Raw genomic sequence first — 13,929 nt, 5'->3', positions numbered from 1 at the left:
CAGGGAACTTCTCCCTTGCTCCTCTATTCCCCTTGTCACGAGGCAGAGAGAGGAGGCTTGTTTGCTCAAACTGAGTCTGAGCACTGAGTCTGAGTCGGCTGAGTCCATCTTTGGTGTCGTCGTACTGTTACGACTGGTGGGTGTTGTGCAGGACTCAATCGCACGACTCAGCACAGGGGTAGATTCAGAAGAATAAACGTTTACTAGCAGGGTTCGGTACACAGGTAGGCAGTCCAAAAATAGGCAAACAAATCCACACAGGGAATAGGCAGGAGAATAGTAGTAGGGCAGGCAGAGGTCAGAAGCACGAGTAATCACTTGAACAAGGCAGAAGCGCTAAACGCTAGGAATACACGAGGAGCAGTGGAAACACAAGGAACATACCATCAAACACAAACTTTACGAAGACACAACGAGGAACAAGAAAACAAGGACTATATATACACACAGGCAACAGATAACGAGGGACAGGTGAGAACAATCAAGGCGGGGCAGACAAGGACACAGGTGGACTAAACAAGGGGAATTAACAGGACACAGGTGAAACCAATGACACACACAACCCGGGAGATTGGGAACAGGTGAGGGGTGGAGACACGGACAACAACAAGAGGGCACATGGCATAGACAAACAAACATAGGGAAAGCACATGGCGGGAACAAGGAAGCACGAGGACTAGACATGGGAACAAACATGTGACCACACAAGGGAGACAAACACAGAAATTAGACACGGACAGAACACAGACCTTACAACCTTACCTTTAATCAATTTATGTTGTCACACAGTTACGTTTCAAATATGTTTATTGGGAAACACATCATACAGCAGTGAAATTGGCAATTGACAGCAACATGTTTCCTTTTTCATTTCACAAACAAAAACAACAGAGAAGACAAATGCAAACAAACATCACACACCATACAAAAAATTAAATACAAAATACAAAATAAAAACCCCACCCAAAACAGACACCCTCCCACCACAACCCCCTCCCTTCCCTTACCATAACCCACCCATCCCTCCCTAGGAGTGCATTTCACTTGGTCACACAGTTACTGACTAAACGTTCAGCCTACCCTGATTAGCCCAGTCATGGAGGTGTGTCGACAGGAGGCCAGTGCCCTTTTGCCCCCGCGCCTATTACCCCCGCGCCTATTGCCCCCGCGCCTATTACCCCCGTGCCCTTTTGCCCCGTGCCCTTTTGCCCCCGCTTCTATTGCCCCCACGCCTATTGCCCCCACGCCTATTGCCCCCGGGCCGACTCAGCGCCGCAGTAGGATTCACCACGGTGGGGGAGGCAACCGGTCTTTTGCCCCTCTCCACTGACAAACACCATGTTCCCTAATGCTACGGAATGGGTGTGAGAGCATCGGACAATCCTATTGTCCCACTATGCCCATGACAGTCAGGAAAGGTCTCAGTGGAGGCTGATTGAACTGGGTAGTCCAACTCACAGCCCTCCAGATGAGCCTGCCATCCATCTTCCCTGTTGTGGCTCATGTGTAGAGGTGACGGAGTGCTCCACCCCAGACACCTTCCTTCCAGCAACAGAAGTAGGGTGTAAGTAATCTTATAGGGCTGTGACTTTTTATTTGAAGTGTGATCATTCGTTTGAACGCTGTTCCAGCCATGTTATTTCACGTGATGGCTCACCTCGTGTTATTGTACATTGTACATTTTCTCTTGATCAATGAATTGTTAATGTGACCACTCCTGCCTTTCCCTACCTACCTGACATGTGTCTAGCTGCTCTGGGGCAGAGGATTGTTTGCTTTGGCTGTAGCTAACAGTCTTTTAGAATAGAATAGAAATAGAATAGAAAAGCCTTTATTGTCATTTATACAACGAAATTTTGAGTGCTTCTCCTGTTGGTGTGACGAGGGACAACATATAACACAACAACAACATATAACATAACAATACTACAACTATCCAAAAACAGTAGGAACAGCCCCCCAAAATATATATATATACATTAAGAGTAGAACAAAGTGCGGTGGCATAGACTAAAGTACTTAATAAATGTTACTAAAGTACTAAATAAATACATCAATTAATACAGCTTTGTTTATGCACATGTGTAAGGTGACTGAGATGGTATGTGACTTGTAGTCAATCCTTTTCCTGTGTCCCACTAGTGTCTCCTTTTCCCAGGTCCCACCAGAGTGCTTGGTCCTTCCCCTTGAGATTGGCCATCCCTGTCTGGGAGTCTTTATAAGCCTCAAAGATTGATTTTCCTTTCCTTACGAGCCAGGTTGGTGCCATGTGGTGCCAACGTCTCCTGTGGTCACCTCCTTACCACTCCTCTCGCAATTGGTTGAGTGCGCAGCCAAACACCCCAGTGGCGCACACTGAAGCGGAGTCGTCTCTGGCAGTGCCAGAGCAAAGTTAGGGACTGGATTGGGAGGTTGGGCTTCCTTTGTCTGTTTCCCACCTTGAGTTTGTGGAGGGCAATTTGTTGTTCCGTCCCTTCTGGGACTATTTCTTCATCTTGTGGGTGACTTGGGAGAGTGCTGATCAGGGTTCTTTTCTTCAAGGGGATCTGCTGCTGAGGAGACGGGTGTCCTGCAGCGACAGTTTGGTGGGTGACCTGACTGTTCAGGTGGTAGTGCCAACGGGAGCGTGCCTATGTTCCCACAGCCCTATGTTCCCACAGCCCTATATTCCCACAGCCCTATGTTCCCACATTTCTAAGAGCTTTTTCAAAATTAGGTCTTAAGGCCCCGTCACACCATGACGTTCTGGTCAACGTTCTCTGAACTTTCTAATCGTTCAATTTTGAGCGTTCTAGGGCGATGTGGACACATCTGGCGTGTGACTTAACGAAAGAATAGCGTAGGACTGACGCATGACTACTAACGTGGGACTCACGCATGAGGAGCATGTAACCGCGACTTGTGACGTGTCACTTGTGCGCGACAAACGTGTGCTGACGTGTCTGCTACTAGCGCTGCTGCAAGTAAGAAGATGATAAATCCTGCTGAAAGTAAGAAGAATACAAAGCCTCTTTCACTAGCAATGTCTTCGGACGAAGATTTACTGTTATTATTACTGTGATTTACGAAATAACAGGCGTTATTCCTGGGGTTTTATGTTATTAAAATAAATGATTTAAATTTGACACTGAATTTGTGTTTCTCAATGTTTATCATTAGAAAACATCAACACATCCACACACATTGTCCATGTCACAAGAGTCTTCATATCATATCCATCTGCCATGGAACAGCACCAGCTATAACATCACATGGATCAAAGAGGACGTTAGTAGACATGTCCAAACTAAAAACCACGTCTCAGGATTGCTGCGCACATAAGTTATGTCGGGTGCATCAACTGTACTCAGTCTACCCTACCCAACGACTGACTATGATAGCCAAACGCGTGCAAAGTTAATAAAACGTTCCACGAAAGTTTTCCAGCGTTTAAATGAAACGTTGAAGAACGCTGATCTCCATGAGAACTTTTGTGCATGTTCAAAACTTTTTTTTTGGACCAGCGTTCTCCTCCGATCACCGACGATTACCGACGATTACAGCGTTCACCAGCTTTCACACAAAGCTCTTCTGGCGCAATTCCAGCGACCATGGACGATTACCAACGTTTCCTCTAACATCATAGAACGTTGACCAGAACGTCATGGTGTGACGGGGCCTTTATGTTCCCACATTTCTAATATTCATTACAAAATTAGGCCCTATGTTCCTACAGTTCATCTAACCCTAACCCTAAATAATAACCCTAACGGTGCAAACCCATGACACCGTTACGAGCGACGCGATATTCTACTCCCATGCATTTTAACGGGAGCCAATCCATTGTGACGTAGACCACCGTTTTGGGCGACGCGACCGATAAAAGTTGGAAAATGTTGAATCCTATACAAATGAGGAGCGATTTTTCCCGGCAGCGGCCAATCAGATTGTTTGGTGTCGTCTCTGACGGTTTGAAAATGATATTTCCACACGTTACAACACGCCCACTCAAAGCGATGGAAGCGTATCGCGTCGCTGTCATGGGTTTGCACCGTAACCCGCGGGCAGGTCCGCGATTTTTTTCAAAATGGCGATCTTTGTACTTTTTTTCATGAACATGCAAATTGCCTGTATAATTGTGGAGGAATTGATCATTTACTTTAGGCATGCATTTGTAGGTGTTTTTGTCCCGAAAACGGCTGGGGCTTAACAGGAAATGTGGGACCATAGGGTTTAATTTTCAGAAAAATCTAGAAATGTGGGAACATAGGGCTGTGGAACATAGGGCTGTGGGAACATAGGGCTGACCCCGTGCCAACTAAGTTCCAATGTGCTTTTAAAGGTGTCGGCCGTCGGTTTTAAAGGTGTCGGTTCTAAGTCTGTGCAATTTGGATGTGTTGTTGGATGTATTGCTAGGTCATTTGCCCATGTCCAGGCATAGTGAATTGGTTGACTTGATTAATAAATGTCTTTCTTTGTTTGGGGATACACCATCTTGCACTCATTGGTTAGAGCATGACATTGATGTGGGGTAGACTAAGCCAATTCAACAGTGTTTGAGCATCACCTGGTAAACGTAAGGTGTTGAATGCAGAGGTGAAGTATACGCCGAATAACATTGCTGTGCTTTCCTCCTCCAGCTGGGCATCTCCTGCACTGCTTGAATGGCATGATTCTTCATGATTCCTGATGAAGAACTGTATCGTAACCCGACCTATTTCTGCCCCAGCTATTAAAAAAGTGTTATAAACCTTTATAGATCGAAAAATCTTGAATCAATCAATCTTACATATTTCAGTAGCAGTGGGTGTCTAGATTACGACTGGTAACTTGTTTGGATTTCAACTGAAACGTGTTTTCCGTTTTTTTCCGTTGTGTACCAACACACAAAATTAGCTGATACTGGAGGTTTTGTCCATTTCCGCCCTTTCGTGACCTGTGATACGTGTGGTGTTAGGAGATTAGCCAAAAATTAGCAAAACATTACCGATATGATCAAGTATGCTCTCTATCAGGACCCGTAACCTCTCGTGAACATCTCCTAACTCGGTCGTCAGCTGTCGTTGCTGTGATAAGCGAGAAAACCTCAATTTAAAGAGGGAGAGAGGTTGCACACATACAAGTTAAATAAACCCTTTTCGGCACGAGCGTATGTTGTTTAAAATCTGTTATCCTGATTGACACAGAAATCAATATTAAGTAACACGTTTCTGTGCGATGGCAGAAATATGAAAAGGGCGGAAATAGGTCGGGTTGCGTTATAGAACAAGTGGGTCCTGCTATGTTTGTAAGTAAATTAGATTTATGAAGGGCTATTAGCAGGTTCCACTCTCGGTCGTGTGTACATGTGAAATATCTGCTTTCATTACTCCTTCTGGCCTGTACAAGAACAGTGCATCGGCACCGGCAACATTCCCATGTCTGATTAACATGGTTGTCTTGGGGTTGGAGAGGTGCACAGGTTAATACATGATGTCGGGATCTACAGTGACTTGTGGGATGAGCTTGTTCAGCGAATTAGTGCTCTGTTCAGTCAAGCTCCAAGAGGACGCCAGTAATGTAGGTTCTGGAGCAGTCTTATTGCAGGAAGGTGTGGGTGGCATTGATAGACCTGTTTGCTATTTCTCCAGGAAATGCAATTAGCTCAACTATTCAGTGACTGGGAAAGAAACGTTGACTTTGATTTGGGCCTTACAGTACTTTGAGGTTTACATTCGGACAGGGGGTAAGCAAACCCATGCCTTTCTCTGACCACCTGTCTTGAGTCAACCTCTTCTGGCACAGGGGATCGTTTGCTTTGGCTGTTGCTAACAGTCTTTTCCTCTATCTCTGCTAGGGGATTGCTTGGTCCCTCCTGCCTGCTGAGTACACAGGTTCTGAGAACACCGGAGAATTAGCTACTTTGTCAATTGCACTGGTATCTGTGTGTGCGTACCCAATGTGAGTTGCATTGAAATTAATTTGAACAATTTATGGGTTTGTTTGATTTGGTTCAAACTTGTAAGGTGTAGTAGTCAGTTCTTATCTAGCAAAACCATTGGTCTACCTAAGCACTAGCAGAGCAAATATCACTGAGCCTTACACTATTCCAGCCAATGAAGAATCTGCCTCATTAGCTGTTGAGTTCAGAATTGTGGACTGTACCTTTAAAAAGAACAATGAGTGAACATGACTAAGAATTTAAGTTAAATTACACTAATGTATCTAGCACAGTTTTGTTGATTTGAAAGTAGCAGTAAGATCATTTGGTCTAATAATGTAACTTCAAGCAGTGATGTGAGAGCCAAGCACATCAGCAGGGCAGGTTGGCATGGGCTGATCTTGGGATCCTTGACATTTTTTGACAGGACAGGGTTTACAAGTCCGTCTACCGAGTTTGCTGTAGATATATCATATATCAAACTGTTGGTGAAAATAGCATGCATATATGTTAGGGTGACCATATTTGAGTTTGTGAAAAAGGGGGAGGGGGCGAGGTAGTGTATAGCATACAGATGACCTTGCCCCCTCCCCCGCGAGGACATTTTGACATCTTTTCCACATGCAGATGTCATGTGCTGTAAACAATGCAACTAGTGGAAGCGGCAAGGTGATCAGTGTTGCCAGATTGGAAATGGCGAAGTATTGTACCATATGCTCAAAATGATCGTCTTTGGAGGATAATTATCGTGCATCTGGCAACACTGAGAGGGCGGTCGACCAATGACAGTTGTCTCTACAGTCAGAGCTCGCGCAAGAAGGTGGAACGTAAGGGAGATACCCTTTACAAAACTTGTAAGGGCGTAAAAACTAGTTTCTGAAAGACCCAGAGAATCACAAATATCCGATATCCATTGGACTCATTGGACATTAAACATACTCAAATGGCTAAAAGCAATCCAATCCGTGTGCCATATTTTACTACTCTTAATCACGCTGTTGTTGTTTTATGATTAGTCAAGGTAGAAACACTGTGTTTGTTGTTCCCTGCTTGGCCCCACACTAGAGTGCTAGCATCCACCAGTCTGAATCTGGACCACTCAGTCCTCAGGGGTTGGGCATGTGTAAAAAAGCCATAGAAGGTGTTTTTATATACCACTGCTTTATAATGACTGATTCAGACCTTTCATATCAGTATGTGGTATACGAACCAATACCAAGTAAAGACAATATGGAAAAGGAAAAAATGTGGCAATTTCAACATATTTTTAGTGATCTGATAGATGGAAACGATATATAAGCCTAATGTTTTTTCTGTTTCTCACATTCTTGCTTTCATCTATCCTGTCTATAACTTCTCCCGTATTCTCTCTCTCTCTTTCTAGAAATGGCTCGGGTGCGTTCATCTCTGACATAGTTCGGGGCGGAGCAGCGGAGGCTGATGGCCGTTTGATGCAGGGGGATCAGATCTTGGCTGTGGAGGGGGAGGACATGAGACAGGCATCCCAAGAGACAGTTGCAGCTATCCTCAAAGTAAATGTCAAACATCACTTTTGAAACTCAATGGAAATTGCCTTGTGGTTTAATATTATTAATCATCTGTGATAAAAGCCTCAACTATAGCAGAGCATCTCACATGGAATACTATTCAAGGTACATAGCACATCACAGTGTTGTATTGTGTGATGTGGCATCAGGAACATATTTATCGAGCCCAAGTTTGGAATCATTGGTAATGACTTTGCTGGCGTTATAGAGTTTTGTATTGTCCTGGTTGTGCCTGAATATCAGTGTTGACATCAGTGTTGCGGTCGGTGACCTCTGCCCTGCAGTGTGCCAGGGGAAGGGTGGTGTTGGAACTTGGCCGACTGAAGGCAGCCTCTTGGGTGTCCTCCCGCCACCCCTCACAGGGAAGCCAGGTGTGTATCGGGAACATCAACCTCCCTTTTCTTACTCATCAATGACACACACAGAAGCTGATCAGACTAGAATCCCTTTCTTCACTTACCCAAAGTGACCATGAACTGGCCCCAGACCTTGCTCTGTGAATAGAGATTTGATTTTAGCCTTCTAAAGCGTTACCCTGCTGACAGGCACTAAAACCTATTTCCTTCAATAGTTTAATCAGAATTTTTTTCTGCACTGGTGTGTGATCAGTTTAGCTATGAAGAAACTCGAGGTAAACTCATTTTGTACTCAGCCCATTTAATTAAAGGACCACACATTATAATTGAACAGTGTATGCACAAAGGCCTACTTTAAAGTGAGCATGTGTCTGTGGACTTATTCTCCTGTGACTCTCATGTTTTATGCTAATCTCAATCTCTCCATCTCTCCATCTCTGTCTTTCTCTCTCTCTCTCTCTCTCTCTCTCTCTCTCTCTTTCTCTCTCTCTCTCTCTCTCTCTCTCTGACAGATGATGCCAAATACCAACAGCAGCAATGCCACCTATGCCTCTCTGGCAGGAAATACCGTTCAGAACATCCACAAGCCTGAAAATAACATGTCCACCAAGAGCTCAGGTGCAGCACAGTAGAACAAATGCCCTCTAGGGGGCGTCCAAACCCCTTTATTCTGCATCACCTGATCATAACCTGCCCTTAGAGAGACATGCCTCTCCTATCCATTCTTTTAAATTGAAAGAGCCTGTGTGCAAGTGTCAAAATATTATTGGTAGATTAAGATGGGGCAGTTGCAGCTTAAATACTAAGATACCCCTAGGATAAAACTCCAATAGGTAGTAAAGGCTGTAAACTCATTGCTTGGCCTTTAGCTTGCATTTAGACATACCCAGCATGCAGTGAGGATTGCTTGAAAAGGGGATGTAACCATGCACAATGTTCAGGCACAATTTGAACAGTAAGAAAACAAAGAAAAACAAAAGACAATATGTACTCATTTTTCTGGATAAATGTAAACACGGTAGTTCATATATCATATTGTGTAGCCATAGCCTATGTCAACACAGTCTTAAAAAGGCTATTCTTTCATAAACATCTTGAGACCAAGGAGAATATCAGCATGTTTTCAAAATAAATTAAAAAAACTAACACTTTTTTTGTCTTTTTATTTTTACCATGTACAGGTAAGATTATGTTATAAAGTTATAGTTTGACAAGCCTCCTTGCTTTACAAATGGTTTTGCTGTTTTACAACAAGCTTTACAATGACAATGACGATGGTTACTGCTGACCAAATCTCCATATTATTTGTATTATGGTAAGTGTCTGCTGGTGGTCAGTCTGGGGGCATTAGCCTGCCACTGAATCTAAGGTCAGTTCAGTTTAGGTCTGAAAATGCTCAACGGAGTAAAAGTAGAAGAGAGCTGTTTTAGCTATCGGGAAGGATTAAGATAAGGGCCAAGAGAGGATGAACTTTCAATTGAAGAGAGACAGACAATAGGCTTTAAATAGATTTGAATGTACAGAAAGGCACTTAAGCCTTTTTTGAGAACCAGTCAGATATCTTCACACCATAATGAACACAGTAAATGTGATTAGGCAATAGCACATATAGCAAATAGTAAGAATAGAAAATCTCATGGCCTAGTAAAACTACCTTATCTGTGGAAAATCAAACTGATGGGATTTAACATGTCATACATTACATTATCCAAAGTGGATTTGGTGAATACCAAGGCAAGACAATCTTGAATGCAAAATGCATTTTAAGGAACTCTGGAACATCGATGTTGTGCAGTTGTTTTTTGAAGAAACATTTATTACGTAGTATCAAAATGAGTGCTGTCGAAATTAATATGTAAACATTTTCGATTCATTTAAAAAAATGTAGGCGTTTAAAAAATGAACGCAGCTGCCTGAGTTTTGTTATTATTTGTTAACATATGTATGTCCATATGCAATGGTTCAAATATCTGGGGGCATCTAACGTCCACCTGACATGGAGCTTAGTTGAATTCACAAGCTTGCAGCTTTATTGAGCACTTCATTCTAAAACGAACCCAGCGGGCTGCACACCCCATTCTAACTATCAGCCGGCTGACCTAGTCGCTAGCTCCCTCCAAGGTGTCTCCCTCCCCAAAAGTTAATCTCTCTTCTTCTCTGCTTCTCCGGCTCTTCATCTCTTGTCCTGTTTCAAAATTAAAGTGTCTTTATAATTTACATGCTACACATAAAACAAATATGCCTTTCAAGCTGACAGTCAATTTTGATGACCTTAATGGTAGTATTGGGATCTAGTATTTGATATTAAATAAACGTCTTTAGTGTTGATTCTACAGTAATTCTGTGATTTTACATTTAAATCAAAATTGGTCCAGTATTGAGGTGGAAGTAAGAAGAAAATGACATTGATTAATCATATCAAACTGTGTGATTCATTAGTTCACTTTTTTAATCGATTGTCAGCACTGGTCAAAATGTAGTAGTATCTCTTATTTTGAAACCTAAGACCAAAATGAAAATGAATAGAGACCTGGGGACTGGACCTCAATTTCAGTGCAAAGCACTCAAGTCGTGCAGATTCTGTAGCGTTGACATGTGGATATGAGGGTGTAGCGTTGACATGTTGACATGTTGACATGTTGATATGAGGGTGTAGTGTTGACATGTTGACATGAGGGTGTAGTGTTGACATGTTGACATGTTGATATGAGGGTGTAGTGTTGACATGTTGACATGTTGATATGAGGGTGTAGTGTTGACATGTTGATATGAGGGTGTAGCGTTGACATGTTGACATGTTGATATGACAGTGTAGCGTTGACATGTTGACATGTTGACATGATGATATGAGGGTGTTGACATGTTGATATGTTGACATGTTGATATGACGGTGTAGAGTTGCATTTGTGTCTTCTGAGCCAATCATGCCAAAATTCTGATGTGTGCTGTGATGCGTGACACAGACACCAATGCACATTATGATATTATTATATGGTTATTTGGATATAATTTAATAGTTTGTGTTATATTGACAACCGCCCAGCAAAGTTCAAATCAAATATTATAGAGTGCCGCACAGTTATACCCAACATAATAATTGCAAGTGATATTTAAGACGATTGCGTGAGTGAGAGCATGTGTAGTTATGGCTAGTTATTGTCCGGAGATGTTGGAGGTGCCACTGTGTTTCAATGCCAATGTTATTCATTTTTATTTCTTTTTTTAATATTTTTTGTATTTTTTTTCAATGCCAAACTTAGTCTCTGTTATATTGGGCGGAGTATAAAATGACCAAACTGACTTTGCTCATTAATGGCATTACAGGATTGCCCATCAAAGAAATGAAGGCATCTGAGTTTTGTCATATAACACTGTCTGCAAACTTGCCAACCCACACTGGCCAATAAAATCAATCTAAGTTTAGAATTTCGTTTTTTTTAAACTTGCGGCATCTGACGTGCTTCGACGAGCGTTTAGAAAAATCGTTCTATTTCTTGAGCGTCAAGCTTGGTTTTCAATTTAATCCACGTATTTTTACCATCTTCAATAATTTGAGCCAACATTTATGGCACTGTGGGTTTCCTTCCCCTAGCAAAAGTGAGAAGGAGTGCAATATCTGGGATTATTCAATAAAATATCAATCTCCTTTTCATTGTTCATTAAATATGCTTTGGTTTTTGGGGGCGGGGCGGGTTCTGTCTGAAACTAACATAAGTTGACATGTCACAGTGGGTCTGTCCCAGCTCAGTAATGTTGCTTGGAGTATTAGGAACCACCACATAAAGCTGTTTTCACATATGTTCAATTCAAATTCAGTCGTTGTCATATAGGTAGCCAATTAATAATTATTCAGTGTCTTCTTGATGGAGAAGGCCAGAAACATACAAAGATGCTCAGTATATATTTCCTGTATGTCGTCCCCTGTCATTCACATTTGTTACCTGCTACACATCTCCTCTCTCTGTCCTAAGGCTTGCTGGTTACCTGGTTTGTGTTGAACTTGGAAGCGCAAAAAGGGAACTAATTGATGTAGACACCAGTTTCCAAAGTTTCTTTTATTATTTCAATTTTAGCTTGCTTTATTCACCATTTGCGATTATTCACTACGATCTAGATATGGAATATGACCTGTGTGTCATAGACTTCTTTGCTGTTTCTGGAAAAGGATTAAATTATCATGAGTCACCCCATTTAAAGAATTGCCGTTGTGTGGTAAATACTTTTCTGTCGCTATTCTATTGGAGTCTTGACTGTTTTGCCATTAAACGGTGAGTATTTCATTATTTTGCAAGCATATACTTTGAACATGACTTGAATATTCTTTGTTTATTGATTGATAAGCACACACCTCGTGCTCCTTTCTCCACCTCATAAGGGCTAATAGGACTGTTCCTCAAAGGAAATTAGGCTATTCATCCCTACTAACCACTTCACAATGATTATAATTTGGTGGTTTCAACTGTTCCACACGACATATTTAATCATTTCGGACTGAACAAATGATCAGTGGCTTGTCATCACAGCACATGTCCGATTTCCTGTTGGTATGATTGGCTCAAAAGACACCAATTCAAGGACAAACCCACAGATTAATATGCCCTTTCCATTTCAGCTGTCCTACAAACTACTCTAGCATCCTATGAGAGCATATATGCAAATAACAATTCTTATTGACATTTCATGTTGTGCTATTTGCGCACTATCATTACGTCACATGCGTAATTCACAGCTCATTGCCCTTTCAAATTAGGGTCCATGGATTCAGCCTCTGAAGGTATATGTAGAAGAGTTTCTCGTAGAGTAACTCTGAAGGAGAGGGTTTGGAAAAACTCTTAGAAAAAGAAACATCTTTAGGAAGGTAAACTTTTGGAGTCTTCGTAAGAGACACTTGAACTGGGAGACACACCTGAACAGAAGCTCTCCCTTTCTTGCTCCCCCACAAAGACTGAAAGACATACCTGCTCAGATATTCTCTCATTAGACAAAATATAAAAACTGGTAACCTTCCCATATATGGGTCCAAATGCCTACAGGGACCCCAGATTGAGTCCCCATTAGACTGCCGCTGCAGTGCGCTCATATACTGCCTATCAACAGGGTTTCTTTCTTTCTTTGTTTTTTTGTCTTGTTTTTTGGTTGCCAACATTATATACTTCGACTTCACCGATTCACATTATATACTTCGACTTCACCGATTCACATTATTTACTTCGACTTCACCGATTCACATTATATACTTCGACTTCACCGATTCACATTATTTACTTCGACTTCACCGATTCACATTATATACTTCGACTTCACCGATTCACATTATATAATTCGACTTCACCGATTCACATTATATAATTCGACTTCACCGATTCACATTATATACTTCGACTTCACCGATTCACATTATTTACTTCAACTTCAGCATTTCCCATGGAACTTGGCATGATTGGAGCCCATGCCAGAATGTTTTTGTGATTGTGTCCCTCGGTCAGCATGTCCCTTTGTGTCCCCAGGTCAGCATGTCCCTTCGTGCTAGTGCCTCCTAAAGTGGGGTAGGCTCAAAAGCACTTATTGGGCAATAGCTCGACAAATATTATGCCAAAAATTATGAAAATGCTATGGCTAGTTGACCCTAGCCACTATCTTGTGAGGTAAATGTTCAAACTTCAAAAACGCTGCATCACTTCCACATTCGTAGGACACACCAAATTTCGTAAATTTTCATCCATAGGGGTTCTGCACCTGACACATTTCAATATCCCAAGAACAGCTTAAGCTAACATTTTGAAATTTACCTTTGCTGAAATCTGTTGAAGTTCCATTTAGCTTGGTCAACAAAATGGTCACTAACGGCCAATCAAAATTCCGCAGCCATTACATGCCCGTGATTGGACCAGATGATTGTGCTTGCAGCTATATTTAAACGTATTATTATGATGGTGTATACCCCTGACCTGTTAAAAAATGTCAATACTTTACATTTAGTATTGATTTCATGTTCTATACCCCCTGACATCATTTTCAAATTCAGATTGTAAAGGTTTCAGAGGGTCTCTAGTAGTGATTGGGAAACTTCAGATGTGGAATACCCTTTTTCATTATACAGGTGTGGAATACCCTTTTTCATTATACA

The 13,929-nt window shown here is 41.9% G+C and overlaps 1 protein-coding gene across 1 annotated transcript in view; it reads left to right on the top strand.

Annotated features, from left to right (window-relative positions):
- Positions 1-13,929, top strand: part of LOC116217922 (inaD-like protein) — a 40,814-nt gene that overhangs the window by 17,429 nt on the left and 9,456 nt on the right. The window contains exons 10-12 of the mRNA XM_031574808.2: positions 7,284-7,431; positions 7,731-7,817; positions 8,315-8,420. Of these exons, the coding sequence (XP_031430668.1) occupies positions 7,284-7,431; positions 7,731-7,817; positions 8,315-8,420 (341 nt within the window). The remainder of the gene's footprint in view (positions 1-7,283; positions 7,432-7,730; positions 7,818-8,314; positions 8,421-13,929) is intronic.

The sequence above is a fragment of the Clupea harengus genome, chromosome 10 (assembly GCF_900700415.2).
Source record: "Clupea harengus chromosome 10, Ch_v2.0.2, whole genome shotgun sequence".
Lineage (NCBI taxonomy): Eukaryota > Metazoa > Chordata > Actinopteri > Clupeiformes > Clupeidae > Clupea > Clupea harengus.
This window is presented reverse-complemented; position numbering and strand designations above follow the sequence as displayed.